Source organism: Chanodichthys erythropterus, chromosome 14, assembly GCF_024489055.1.
Source record: "Chanodichthys erythropterus isolate Z2021 chromosome 14, ASM2448905v1, whole genome shotgun sequence".
NCBI classification, from domain to species: Eukaryota; Metazoa; Chordata; class Actinopteri; order Cypriniformes; family Xenocyprididae; genus Chanodichthys; species Chanodichthys erythropterus.
This window is the reverse complement of record NC_090234.1, coordinates 13,139,550-13,155,108: the sequence shown is the minus strand read 5'-3', so window position 1 is coordinate 13,155,108 and position 15,559 is coordinate 13,139,550. Positions and strand designations below refer to the sequence as shown.

General features: G+C 37.4%; 1 protein-coding gene across 1 annotated transcript; it reads right to left on the bottom strand.

Moving 5' to 3' along the window:
• Positions 1 to 212: 212 nt before the first annotated feature.
• LOC137035828 (uncharacterized) lies at positions 213 to 9,508 on the bottom strand. The gene is made up of 2 exons (XM_067409525.1): positions 9,386 to 9,508; positions 213 to 9,041 (listed from the first exon to the last, which is right to left on the bottom strand). Exon 2 carries the CDS (start codon positions 6,579 to 6,581, stop codon positions 5,109 to 5,111), a length of 1,473 nt encoding a protein of 490 aa, XP_067265626.1. The 5' UTR covers positions 6,582 to 9,041; positions 9,386 to 9,508; the 3' UTR covers positions 213 to 5,108.
• Positions 9,509 to 15,559: the final 6,051 nt, after the last annotated feature.

The following is a 15,559-nucleotide window of genomic DNA, read 5'->3' as shown; positions in this document are numbered from 1 at the left end:
TCAGATGAAATTTACACCCCTGTCTGTGATGGTCAGAGATCCAGTTTGTTTGTCCAGCTTCAGTCTGTCTCTGAATCTCCCATCAAGAACATCATCATATACAGTGATTCTGTCGGCCGTTACATTGATTTCAGCTATTAAAGTGTTTCCAAACCTCCACTGAATCACATCATCATCCTTCATTTCAGTAAGATCAGAGTTTAGAGTGACTGAATCTCCCTCCTTCACTGTCACTGACTCCACTGATCCTGATACCAAAAACACACAAAGAAGAAACACAAAACAGGGATCGTCACAGATTAACGTTTAATGTTTTACTACCTTAAATAGCTTAAAATGTCAGTTTAAAAATGAGGAATATTATAAAACAACAAATGAAATAAATATATGAATTAATTAATTTAAATTTTGTCATTTTTTTTAACCTCACCATAGATATGGACATTGATCTTTTTCTTTCTCACACCATTGATCTCCAGTCTATAATCTCCAGCATGTTCAGTTGTGATGTCTGTGATGGTCAGAGATCCAGTTTGATTGTCCAGCTTCAGTCTGTCTCTGAATCTCCCATCAAGAACATCATCATTTACAGTGATTCAAATTGAGAAATCTTGATGTTGACTGTGTTTTTATGAAAATGTTTTATTGTTGCTTCATTGAATCAGTCCTTACTTTTTCATATGTTTGCTGGTTTAATATGTTAAACGTAAAAAAAAAAAAAAACGGAATCGCTTGAACGCACTAGTGAAGGAGTGTGGGAAAATTTCTGGCAGGGGCGTCACTAGGCCCTTTTTAGGGGGGCTTCAGCCCCCCTAAACTTCTGCCCAGCCCCCCTAAAAAAATATTTGATTAATAAATATTTGATCGCTTCAGTCCCCTTTAAAAAAAACTCATTTGAAATGGCGGCAAGCTGCGTCAATTTTCGGCTCCTCCCCTTATCTGAGTCTGCTTGGATTTAGCGCATTTTTCAATCTGCAGGGGCGCTGAGCAGAGCGAACATCAGAGAGCACAAGGTGTGTGTCGCGTGTGCGTGCATTTATTGATAGATTGCTAATGCTATGATATTACATCTGCATCGGTGCAGTTCTTTGTCATAAATGCATTGCAGTTTACATAATGTAATGTTACTGGAGCATTGGGAGCACACGGGACGGCTCGGTTTCTCATCCAATACAAATACGTTTCGCTGCGTTCACCTTCAGCCCTTGTGTGAAAGTTGTTTTTTATTCCTACAAAAATGAAGTGATTAACACCCATGAAAACATACTTTAGACAGTGGTGGACAGTAACTAAGTATTTTACTTCGTTACAGTACTTAAGTACATTTTTCAAGTATCTGTACTTTACTTCAGTATTTTTTATTTTTAGCAACTTTTACTTTTACTTCACTACATTCCAAAGCATAAGATCGTACTTTTTACTCCACTACATTTCATAAAACATGTCGTTACTCATTATTTTAAATGGAAGAAATTATGACATGCTCAGAGACGTTTCGTGCACGAACTGATTCTTTTCAATCATCCTGTTAAATCGGTTCACAAATCACATCAACAATTCATTCGCGAATTGGACTGATCGTATTGCAGCTGTTATCGAGTCAACAAGTTACTGATTCAATGATCCGTTCAAAGCGACTCTCCAGTAAATGAATTTAAAAATCTGAAAATTAGCCAAGAACTGGGGGATCCTCTGAGTGCGTACATGTCTGATGGTGAAAAGTAAGTCAGCCTACTAATGTTGAATTTTAGGATTAATTATTGTAACTGAAAATCATATTTAGGTCACAACTTTCAGTTGTTTTTGAACTAAATCTGCTGTAAAGGGCGATCTGTTTAAGCCCACTGACAAGTCCACATCAATGTGTCTACAGATCGCGATTTCGATTCAAACAGATCAAATCACATTTTAAAACTAACTTGGTGCTTCAAATAACGGTTGTGTCAATTACATCGTTATGGCACTAGGAGGCGACAAGTGACTGTTAAAATGTATTTGACAATGAATGATTCATTCAAAAGATTTGTTTGTTTAATCCACTAATGATAAAAGTGAAGTAGTTATGAGTGAGTCATTGAATCATTCATTCAAACCCATTTTTTAAATAATTAAATTAATTTGTCTGCAGCAATTAATATTTTGTCCTCTAGTAAATAATTATAGGCTATTTTGTTTAATTGTCTATTCAGAATCGTGGGGGAAGCATGATTTCTATTTGAAACAAACAAACAACAACAACAACAAAAAAGAAACAAAAAGAAACCTTTATTCTAATTTTATCCAGAATCGTGCAACTCTAACACAAATAAAAATAACACATGCACATTCATCTTCTCCCTTGCTGCAATTTTTTAAAATGTTATGTATTTAGCCATATGTATCTTTGACAATTCATAATCATTCATAATTATTTTGAGCAATAGGATTATATAAAATATATAATATAATATTAAATTAAATTATATAAGTGGCCTATATAAAATTACAAAATAAACATTCATCAATTACTTTTTTACTTAAGTACATTAAAAATCAAGTACTTTTGTACTTTCACTCAAGTTAAATTGAAAACGAGTACTAAATACTTTCACTTGAGTAATATTTTATTATACGTATCTGTACTTTTACTCAAGTACTTGATTTGTGTACTTCGTCCACCACTGACTTTAGATTCAGAAAAAGATCATGATTTATTTTAATTTACTTTTTACAATTACAGACATATTATAATGCATTTTGACATTACATTATGCAGCCATGCACAGAAATGACACACATCATTGTCTGAAAGCACTAGATGACCCAGAGAGAGAATGTGGAGTTATTTTGTTTTGTATTATTAAATATAGTTTTGTATTAAGTAATAATGAATCAGGAGGAGTGTAAAGGGATTTTTGATTTTCTTGATTTATACTATTTATACTAGATTTGTACTTGATTTATAGAAGTGGCAAATTGATAATTCATGTTGTTATTTTTAATAAATAGAAATAAATATAGAACAGATTAATCATATTGCCAATAGACAATTACATTAATACATGGTTTGTCTATATTCTTAATGATTATTAGCTGGTTAGTTAAAATACTTAAAATGAAATAAATTTTCATGGGGTGACTTTATGAATATCCAACCGTATTGTTGATTATAAAGGCTAAAAGGCTAAAAAACTAAAATAATTTATATTTCATTGTAGATGGATATACGACATTTTTTCTTGTCGTGCGGGAGTACGTCTGCAAATGAGCAACAGTCAGTCAAATAATATTTTTTTAATCATACCCTTATTGGGGGCTGAGCCCCCCTAAAATCAAAATCCTAGAATCGCCCCTGATTTCTGGCATACAGCTTAACAACCTCATGGACTTTAAAGCCAGGTCTGTCAAAAAAGCTAAAGATATCCTGGCTGATCCTTCACATCCTCTGCAGGAGATGTTTAAGCTACTCCCCTCAGACAGGAGGTACTTAGTGCCCAAGTGTAGGACAAATAGATCGAAAAACTCTTTCGTCCCCACTGTCGTTGGTTTCTTGAATAAATTATAGCTAAATGTATTTCTTTTAGTCAAGGATGCTGCACTACATTGCCATATTGTTTTATTGCACTTATTTTATTTTAACTTTTTTTTTTTAAACTTAACTTAACTACTGTTTATTTTTATCTCTATGTTTTTGTTTTTTTTTATTGCATTGTCCTGTTGTCGATTGGGTGGATGCTGTATTTCTTTGTTTGTTGCCACTGTCTGCAAAACAATTGCCCCTCGGGGACCTAATAAAGTGTTGAAGTTGAAGATTCACAGTGTTCCTCTGAGTCTTATGTTTCATTTAAGTGTGTGCAAAATGATTGGATTATTTAATTTGAATTTAATTAAACCTGTGGATTACATACAAACTTTCCATGAAGGTTACTTTATTTGTACTTACAATATATGAGTCTCAAAAGCTCAACGGATGGTATCCTACATTTTTATTGTGTTTTTCTTCAAAATGAAGAACAAGAAAGCTGTGCGTGCTTGCTGGAGTTTTGGATATGGTGTTTTGTCCCTGCTAGTCAATTTATTGCATGTAGGGGAGCGCGGGTTAGTTGTAACACATGTGGTTTAAATACTTCCACACATGCTAGCATGAAGAAACCTAAAGCGTATTTACTAGTTGCCATATTGACAATATATAGAGAAAAAATTTTTTGCCAAAATTCAAAAATCTTTGGAAGATATCACTGAACATTTATTTAACAATAGCAAAAGTAAATTTATAACTTAAGCTAATTTTTCATCAATGTTTTTTTTTTTTTTTTTTTTTTAATTTAAAATTAGACATCTGATATTATTTTAATTTTCAATCTGTTATTTACAAGTTTGGGTAGTTATTTAATGCTTCACTAACTATCAGAAGACACTAACCAGGTTTAAATTTGTTGTAACACTGCGTTACAATATGCTCCACTATTACAGCTATAATATTCTATACAGTTATGATACATCTGGCATAATTAACTTTTTATGAATTTCTGTTGAGAAACCATGGAGGAAAAAGTTGAATAAAGACTGAGAGGAAGAACCAAAACATCCATAAATTATTATTTCAAGAAATGTCTCGTCTTTATCTGATGTTCTGTGAGTGGAGGGAGAGGAGTGTTTTTGTTCAACTCTGTGTTTTTCTGAATGCCTGAGATGTTTCTTCATCTGTTTGCCTGTATTATTGTGACCAGTGCTGTACAGCTGTGTTTTGCAGAGTGTTCATTGTCAAACTACATAATTAAAATTTTAATTTCTAAAAAAAATGCTATTATTTTATATGAAAAAATAATTATTGTCTTTTATTGACAAAATATTTTAGTATGTTTATGTATATTTTTTTTTTATTAAGTCAGATAAAAATTTTAGCTGTCATATGGTCATGTTACAATGTGCCCCATCACGTGTTACAATGTGCCCCACCTATGGGGCATGTTGTCACATTTCACTTCCCTTCTTTCGGGGTAAATAAAGAAAAAAGTATATGCTACACTGTATTAATGAAACAAAGCCACATATTTGTATCAGACATGTGTGAAATTAGTGTGGAACAAAAATTCCCTGAACCCTAAGTTTTACACAAACTGAGAAAGTCAAAAAGCGTTATGCATTAGTCTGATGCTGGCACATCCTGGAGACGAGGCGGCTCCGAAGAGATGAACCGCCATCCTGTATTCCTGTGGTTCCTTCTCCAAATCTCCACCTTTCCACCAGAGGAATTTCAGATAATTCCGGGATTCAGGAGTGACAGAGAACTGATAAAAGATTTTTTCGATATCACAGATGATCGCTACGGCCTCCTTCCTGAAGCGGCAGAGAACTCCTACCAGAGGATTGATAAGATCAGGCCCAGTTAGTAGAGTGTTGTTGAGAGAAACACCATGGAATTTGGCTGAACAGTCGAATACGACTCTCAGTTTGTCTGGTTTTCTGGGGTGATAGATGCTGTGATGCGGAAGGTACCACTCAGTCTCTCCTGGATTTGTTGTAGGGGCAAGCTCTGCATCACCCTTGTTAATTGTTTCTTCCATGAATGTTTTGTATTGATCATAATATTGTTTATTGGTCTTTAGCTTCTTCTTAAGACACTGCAGGCGAACTGTGGCTAGCCTCTTGTTGTTTGGTAGGTTGGGTGGACTGTTTCCCTTGAAAGGGAGGGGCATCTCATAATGTCCATCTTTCTTCTGCGTGATGTTGTTACTGAGGAACTGTATGAAATGAACATCGTTCTGGGACACATATTTATCTTCATAAGTTCTCTCGGTGAAGTCTGCTTCCAGGGCTTTTAGAACATCTGTCGTCGATGGAATTGGCAGTTCTTTTACTGTGATCCGATGCACAAAGCTCCGACATCCTTGTCTGTCCAGGTGAGGATTTGATGAGCCTATGATACTCCATCCTAGTTTTGATCTCTGAGCAAACGGTTGATTTTTGTCCCCAATGATAACCTCAAGAGGAGTTAATGCTGCTGGACAGTCATACCCAATCAAGAGCCCTACATCACAGTCTAGAAGGGGTGGTAACTTATCTGCCAAATGTCTGAGATGAGGCCAGAGTAAGGCTGTTTCTTTCGTTGGAACGTAAGACTTGTCCACCGGGATAAAGTCACGGCTGTAGGCCTGCTGTAATTGGATGTGGTTCTTAGAGTGCAGTCCTTGAACTTGTAGACCACGGACGTTCTTGCTAGATATGATTGTGTCAATAGCCGTCATAGTACTCAATTTTAATTTTACTGGTTGGGCATCAACATTCAGTTTGTCAAGTACATCTTCTAAGACAAACGTTGAGTCACTCTGTGTGTCCAGTATTGCGTACGTAAGTACTTCTCTGTGTGGCTCTTGTATTGAAGACACAAGGACTGGGACGATACTTGAGGTAGCGGAAGCGTGCTGTGTTGATGCATGGGATACGACATTGTGCATTTCCAAGCTTGCATGGTTTTCTGTGGAAGTGGAGCTATTCGTTGTTGCTTCCACAGGTCTTTGTTTCCTGTCATCGTGCAAGCAGGTTGGGTGACGACGGCTGCATATGTTGCATGTGTGTCGTCTCTTACAATCTTTGATCATGTGACCCTTCCTCAAGCACCCAAAGCAGAGCCGATTTTCACAGATGAATGCCCTTTTGTCCTCGCTACTCTTTGCTGTGAAGGTGGGACACTTGGTGATGTTATGAGCTTCACCTTTACAGACGAAGCAAGGTGACTTTGGTTTACTGACATTTGTTTCTTGTTTCTCCTGAGCGAGCTCTTTTTTTGTGTATTTGTGTTGAGAGCTTTGGCTCTCTTTGGTGATCTTTCATTTGTGGCCCTGAAGTTCATCAACAATGGAGAAGCAATAGGGTTACAGGCTATCCGTGCCTCTTTGCTCAGGAACTTTGTGAAGCATGCAAGATCTGGATAGCTTCTGGATGCGTCAAGTTCCTCTACAACAACTCGACTCCACTTGTGCACGATCCATTCTGGCAGTTTTTTGAGCAACTTGTGGTTTTCCTCACAATCGTTAAGGATAGCTAATCCTTTGACGTGGGGCATCACCTCAGTGCAGCCTTGGAGGAAGTCAGCAAACTCTTGTAGTGCTAGTGGATCGTTTGTGTTGATCTTTGGCCATCTCATGAGCTTATCTTGGAAAGCCTTTTGTATGATGAACGGGTTCCCATATCTGTCTTGTAACACTTTCCATGCTCCATTGTATGCAGTTTCTGAATCTCGATAAAAGAAACCTTCTACCGCTTTACGCGCCTCTCCAGCAAGATCATTTTTAGATAAAACATCTTCTCACTTGGTGGGAGGGGTTTTCTGTCAATAAGAGCTATGAATGACATCTTCCAATCTGTAAACTGTAAAGGGTCACCACGAAACGTGGTTGGTTCAGGGACCGGCAAGCGGTTCATACTTAATGAGCTGGCGATTGCCTGGGCTAGACTGACAGACTCCTGGGTCATTGTCACCTCAGGAGCAGCTTGGTAAGGGTGGAATGATGCAGCATCAGGGTTTAACTGAGGTTCGTTTTGCTTTCTGTAGCAAGCAGAGTTCGTTTGGTCATTAATCTCCACATCATGGTTCTCAAACCCTTCAAAATCGTCATATGCTCTCACACGAGCAGCTGCTATGGCAACATCTTTTGCTGCTTGTAACTGCTGCAATTTGGTTCTCTCTTGTTCCAACTGTTGTTGCATTTCCAACTCTTTTTGTTTCATTTCTACTAACATTTTCAGCTCTTTAAGTTTCCATTCATTTTCTAACTTGTGAAGATGTGCTTGCTGTGCTTGGATTTCTTTCATAGCTTTTGATTGTTCCAGCTTAGCCGCAAGCTCTGCTTGTGCATCTACTCTACTGCAGTGGGTACTGGCTGAGCTGGAGTGGTTGCTCAATCTCTCTGGTGACTCCGCTGAGCTTACCGTTTCAGTTTTAGTGTGGCCAAAGACAGACCCATATTCACCTTTGTTTAATATTTCTCTTACCCTTTCCTTCTCCAATTGATCATTATACTCTTGATTAATAGTCTCTAGACGGTTACTAATTAGGTCACGAATGTCTTTTGTTAACGTAACACAGGCATCCATCTTCTTTACAATCTCTGGTGTGGTGTTACTGTTACGAAGCATAGGTTCATACTGCTGGTCCACGCCATCATGCTTTGCTTGAATGACTTGCTGTAATTCAATAAGGTCTTCTGATGAACAGAGGGTTTTTAATTTTGTCCTAGTCTCCCTTGCTACTAGCTTCCAAGCATCATAGGTCTTGTTAAATGCTTTCTCACGTTTTCTGGTGTCTTGGTCATGCATCTCTTGGCCTTTCTCTGTAAGCTTTCTTTCACGTGAGCTGGACCTGCATGGGGTGTCTTTAAGTGACATCTTGTTTGTTTGTGTTGCTGCTTTAAGTCGAGGGTAGCCTTTGATTGTCCAACGCCTGAATTTACACTTGTAAGCTGAAGTTATCCTTTACTACAGAGTAATGTTTATGCCACGCATTAACAGATTATGGACATTATGGATTTTTAGCTTAAAACAGTAACAACAAAACACCCTTTTTAACCTTTTCATAAACAGATATGACTCAAGAGCATGGGCTAGTTTCTTGAAATAGTCACCAGTTTTAGAAGCTTTAGGAACTGAGAATTAGCTTGCAAGATATTTTAACCTTATAATACCAAATTATTGTTTAAGTCACTTCAGTTATGCTGCAAGCGTGTGTATAGTAATTGTCCCTTTTCAGCTTTTTTGCTTCTTGGCATCCAGTGTCTCTTTTTGCAGCTCTAGCTGTACCTTAAACATGCTGTCCATTTTTGAGTCTTGCCTGTGTGCAGGGGTTGGATGCAAGTGAAGTAAACTGGCTGGTATTAGGTTGGTGGTTGGACCTCAGATGTGATGGCGTCAGCTTCTCACCAGGGATGACAGGGCTGGTGCAGCGATGAGTTTTCACTGTAGCGGCCCCTCGGATATATCAATCAAGATGCAGATAGTTTCAAACGGGTGTCAATTTATTTCTTCCTCTCAAAGAGCACCATGCACCATGAACACCGTGAAAACTACAGAATAAACAGAAGAAATACAAAATGCTTCTATGTAGTTTCACAAATAATTTGCACATAAATCATGTTCACATATTAATCATGTTTACACCCATTACAAATCATTTTAACAAATGACCAATATGAAATATGAAATGTGTTTTTAAGCCTTCATGACAAATGAAATATCACATGCTTATTTTAAATGAAACAATATATTATAATTGTTTACAGAAAGAATACGTTTTTAAATTGACGACATGTGCAAAAAGCCCATAAACAAATGAAGTATTGACATTCTCTTTTCCTTAAACAATATCCCTTCTGATAATAGTACAAACTCCACCCATTTTCCTTCATACCTCATTCCGCTTCTCCAAGGGCGCTAATCAAAGAGTTTCTGCCATCAGCTACCATGCGCTCTAGCTCGACACACCCTCACAGTTCGGAGCTCGTTCTTCCGACGATATGTGAACATCACATTGTGAAGAGAGTAGCGGAAGTTTAGAGTCACAAAAAAAAACATCTGAAGAAGAAAACGCCGCTTTTCAAAATAAAAGCGGAACCGTCAAAGTGACACTGTAAAACTATAATGACTTAATATATAAGTATAAGATATTATATATGTTATAAACTGTTTAGGAGAATATTAATGCGATTTATAAGACATTTACATAAACCTAACAGATCACTCAGATCATCAGGATCAAGTCATTTAGAAATACCCAGGGTTCACTCAAAGCAAGGAGAGTCTGCTTTTAGCTGTTATGCCAGCCGCAGCTGGAACCAGCTTCCAGAAGAGATCAGATGTGCTCCAACAGTAGCCACATTCAAATCCAGACTCAAAACACTTCTTTTTATCTATGCATTTGCTGATTGAGCACTGTGCTATGTCCGAACAGTTTGCATTTTTTATCTTTTTATACGTATTATCTTTTTATTTTATTTTTTATTTTAATTCCTTTCCTGTTTTTATTTTATTTTTAATGTATTTTATATCTTATACGTATCATCTTGTTATTCCTGACTTTTAATGCATCTTAAATATTGCTGTCTGGCTGAAAGAGCTGGGAAAATTAGGAAGAAAGCATTTGTGATTAGGTTAAAATCTGGTAAATTTGGACAAACCATGGGGAAATTTGAGCTGTGGTGCATGGTTAAGATATCTCTGGATTACAGTCAAGACACTTTCCAAAGGGGAAATTTGAACTACGTTGCATAGATAAGATATCTCCGGAAGGGGGATTAGGGCTGTGTGGTGCAGTTTGAGGTGTCTTGGCAAAAGAGGAGATTGAAACTTTGTTTATCAGTTCAAGGTGCCTTAACAGGTAGAGATAGACAGCGGTCCTGTTGTGTGAGGAAGATCCAGTTAGATCCGCTCTGATGGATAGATCCGTTTAGATCCACTCTGACGGACAACAACAACAACAAAAAACTCCCTGAAACTTCCTAGCTCTTCCATCCAGATAACAAAATTACCTGTTTTTACTGTTATTTCTATTTCTTATGTTCTATTTTTATTCTTCCTCTTTATGTAAAGCACTTTGAATTGCCATTGTGTATGAGATGTGCTATACAAATAAAATTGCCTTGCCTTGCCTATATGTAAACTAGAACGAGTGAAGTAGAATGAAATCTGAGTGCCATTTTAATAAGTTTGAAACCCAGGTGCTGGATAATCTGATCAAAACCACATTAGTTCTTTAGAAGTTCAAATAAAGGCTTGTGAAAGGTTTTTAAAACAAAGAGAGGAAGCAGTAATTACCAGTGATAGCAATGATGGCATTATAAATAAACGGCGTTACTTTTTTCAGTAATCAAACGAATTACTTCCCAACCCCAACCATTACAACGCTGTTACCGTTACTGACAAAAAATGCGACATTACTATAATTGAGCTCACTGAAGCAGTTTTCATGTGAGTATGGCCCTTCCTCAGTCATTTTTTTTCTCTGGTGTGTGTGTTGGACTTGTAGTTGTTCATTTAAGCAATTAGTTGACTAATCACATTTATATTAATTTGATTTCTTAAATACTGGAGAGAATGAACCATAATAATGAGCATTTACATAATATAGGCTATAGGCTATATATCACTCAAGCGCACACATAAAGCTTGCCATAAAGAACCAGCAAAAGTAATGATTATGAATGTGACAGAAACAGCAAAGAGGTATTTTAATTGTTTATAAATAATGTTTTCTGAATCAGTGTCGGCTGCAAAGATGAAGTTGACATTGCTGACTCTCATCATCTCTGTGGATGCGCAAAACCCCATAAATCTTGAGTTTACAAAATATTGACATCTAGACATTTAGACAGTGTGAAGATAATCTCGCCATCCAGCCGTTAGGCAGTGGGAGTCCTTTTTAATCTCAAAAGTGAAAGTGCCCTTTCCACAAATTCCCTCAGAACGTAACGGTTGTGATTTCTACTCTGAATGAGAATAAGATTGAGGCAATTATGTCTGGACCTCTAGCTGTTTCTATCCAAATACATCATGTGCTGGGTTACCTGGTCTCATGTATCCAGCCCTCTGTTTAAAATCTGGGTGTTGTGTTTGATTCTGCTTTGACTTTGGATAAGCAAGTAAATGCAGTTTTGAAAGCAAGTTTTTTTTTTTTTTTTTTTTGCAGCAAAGACTCCTTATAAGGTGAAGAGTTTTTATAATGTACACTGAGTCATCTCAACTAGACTAAACTGCAACTCAATGTATACGGGTATTAGCCAATCCAAAATGCAGCTACTAGACTTCTGACTGGTATTTTACTTCAAGATACTTCAAACAGGAAATTTTGTATATTGCGCAGCTGATTGCATTCAAAGAACTGAAGAGCTTTGGACAATCAGCTATAAGTTTTACTTGTTTTATTATATATGGATATATCTGTATTTACCCACTGTGGTTCATTTCTGTGTTTGCAGTGGATTTTATAAGTGTTGTTGTGTGCTGTATAGCAGTTGTTTCCAGGATTACTGCACATGCTGAGGGATTTTCTTGTATAAACATTGTATATAAATAAGCATGTCACCTCCTGAGTTTGGATTTTTCTGTCAGTTTGTGTTCGTCCACCCTTAGAATTGAATGAATTCCCCCCATCAGTGCTGTCCTGTAACAGTGAATGTTAATCCTCTCTAATTTAACCAGTTATTTATTATATGGTATCAGAACAGAAGAATCATTAAAACATGTTTAAAACTCACCATCCAGACGCCAGAAACACAAACAGAACAAAACAATCCAAAACATCTTCAGCGGTTTCAGTCCACAAATATGGAAAGAGAAACTATTCAAAACTGCTTCAGTAATAAAATGACAGATGCGCTGATGTGAAGCTGCTCTGTAGTAAAATGATGTGAAACTCCACCAACATCTAAAATAAGCACACATCTTTAAGTGTTAATCATGTGACCATCTAACACTTTCTCTCTTTCTTTCTGATAACGTCAATATGAGCTCCAGTAGACCTCAACTTCCTGTAGATCAATGACATCATTTTCAACAGAAATAAATGACCCATAACATGATAAAAGTGGTGTTGTGGTGTTGAGAGTTTGTGGTGTTGAGTTTTTTTTTTTTTTTTTTTTTTTTTTTGTTTGTTTAGAGTTTTTTTTCATTAGTGCTCCTCATTTAACAGCAAAATATGCTTTATTAAATTAAACTTTGAGTTTATATTGATCACAGAAGTGTGCATATATATATTCACTTTCAAATCATATTGTCATATTTGAATATTCACTCTTTGGCTGGTATACCGAGATGAGACTCCACTGAAGCAAGGAAGTAAACTTATTAGATGCTAGGAAAATTATGTATTTTAATGAATAAATGTACAGGAAAATATTCATTGAAGAAACAGAAGGGAACCATAATGGGAAGATCACACTCCAAGGAGGGGGTGTCAAGAGATATGGAGTTTTCTCTTCCAAACAACTTGATTTTAAAAGATATAGAGTGGTGTATTTAGCTTTTGCCTTTGCAAGAAATAATAAAATGAGAATGAGGACTGCCCTCAAACTCTGATAGTGTTGTCTCAGTCTGTTTATTGTTGAAGTGTGAGAATCCATTTGGGGTATCAGAAGTTGACTGTCTGAAAAAAGTTAGATATTTATAAAGAGATCCCAACGGACTTTACAAAGTCAGTCAAGGTTAGAGCTTAGATCGGGCCCAACAAATCAAGCCCGACCCTACCCGAGCCCGAGCACGTTGTGTCCGAGCCCGGCCCGGCCCGACACGTCCACTGTAATTATGAGCCCGATTTAAACCCGACCATTTTTAATATGTGGGCCGTTATAACCAGGGGCGGCGCCAGATTTTTTTTTTAATGCAGGTGCTGCTGTGCTAGATCATTTAGGCTACAGGGGGGAGCTGCGCAGTTATATAAATTATATAAATACTATTAATAAATGAGCAAAAATTGGCCACTCAATATTAAATATTAAATTATTTTAATTATCATAATTAAAGTTTTAATTTTATTAAATTGAACAAGCTCAACATTCAGCATTCAATCAAATATTCTTAAAGATTAATTATTATTAATAATGTTACTTCAACATATTGTTATTTCAACATAATATGTGTGTGAGCAACAAGCAAGATGTGCATTTGTAAATTCGGTGACAGCGTGAGTTACCAGTTTCAAAAGGTGTGTGACCGCGGCGCGCCGGCGCCTCCATGTCATAATTACATTGTCTGCTATATTGCTTTTTATGTATTAAATCCAGGTCATTGGATGATGAAAAATGTATTAAAATTAAGATACAATTTATACTAAACGAAATTCACTTTAAAGAAAATATTTCTTCAAAACAAAACTTAACAAACTTGAAACTAAATGTGCTTATTTAATGGCTAAAACACGTAGACTAAAGACTCTCTTTTTGTACAAATTGCAGCACATTCATTTAATTCTGAATTTTGCACATGTAAGTTGAAAAGCATTTGTTTGTGCATAGTAAACATCTCTGTAACATTTATCAAGTTCATAATTGTGCGTGCATTTATTAATTATTATCTTAATGAATAATACGACAAGGAAGAAGCATGTAAACTGCGTTGTTTGTTTATTAAAACTAGTTTCCATACCTCCGATTTTCCTCCAGACTTGCTCAAAGTTAATTCTCCTGTTTTAATTTTTTTCTTTGCTTCTTCAAGCTCCATGTTGTACTTAAGCCTCGTTTACACTGTTCGTATGGCTCCGACAAGGTTTTGTTCCGTCTTCTGAGGGGTGTCAACTCACACCAGAAGCATTTCAGAAGCGAAGCGGCTGGATTCGCGAGACCACTAGATTTGCCTGGCCAACATTGTTTTCGTTAAATTTTTCATGTTTTTAATGGTTAAATTTTGTCCGGTTTGATTGTGTTTATTGCTATGCCATACTTTATTTTGCTGTAGCCATACAGATGAAGTTAACACACTTAAAATTCCAGTTATGGACAACAAAAACAAAGAAATTTCAAGTTTTTCAACTTCGAATCTCTTGTCTTCAGTTTCTGTCATTGTAGTGATGTGAAATATCAGCAGGAGTTTACAGGATTATTTTGACTTTATTTTGTATTTGAGCTGCGCGTCAAAAATAGGCGAGGCGCCTATCTTTAGCGAAGCAGCGCAGTGAGCCCCTTCTGGGACGCTTCTCAAACGCACCGCAGCGCGGCTGGTGTAAACACGAGCATTGACTAGAGTAGCTGCGAATCAGCTCCGGTAGCCACGTCGCAGCCGTAACGTTCCTCACACGCGTGCAGTGTAAACGAGGCTTTAAGCTACTGAATAGTAGGCTACAGCACGCACAGCAGGTGTGATGCGTCACGCGTGCGAGACTGCGAGTGGACGAGACGCTGCGCATGACACGTGACGTGCTTTATCAAGGGCCCGGCCCGACCCGGCTCGGGCTCGGGCTCGGGCAGAGAATCTAAGCTCTAGTCAAGGTTGCCAACCAGTCGCAACAGAGTGGGCCGTGGGAGTGCATTAGCAGGCATAGCTGTCCTCTGAGGGCGTAGAGCAGCTGTGGTGCACTGAACAGAAGGCTAACCCACCCCACCCAGGTAAGCTTGGTTGATATCTGAACCGTAGGCCTAGGAGGTACGGTAGTGATCAGAAGTAGACCCTGAGATAATATAATCTAAGAAGAAAATATTATACGCCTACCTGACTCCTCCTGAATCTATAAAGGTAAATCTTTTACAGGAGTTGAGTAATATGAATAGAGGAAGTGGCTTGTGACCAAGATAGTGTTACGTGGTCACGGTAGAAACCACCCAGGGGGTGACGCGGCACAGGCATTTAAAGGCTAAATCCAAAGTCCAACACACAACACAAACACAATTGGATGACTGTCGTGTTTACACAGACAGTGCCGTGCACCGCAAAATAAATGAATAAATAAATAAAACATAAAAAGCAGGGAGCCATTGAACCAACAATGAAGCATTTTAAGACTGCACAAAGTAACATGATTCTGCTTCATCTGTGGAGTTGTCATCAGCCAGCCTCTACTGGTTATCTCTGCTCACTTCAGCAGCAGCTGGTCCCAGTC

What these genes read in the sequence shown, in the direction of transcription:
- LOC137035828 (XM_067409525.1), bottom strand. Translation starts at nt 6,581, where the DNA reads ATGATCAAAGATTGTAAGAGACGACACACATGCAACATATGCAGCCGT.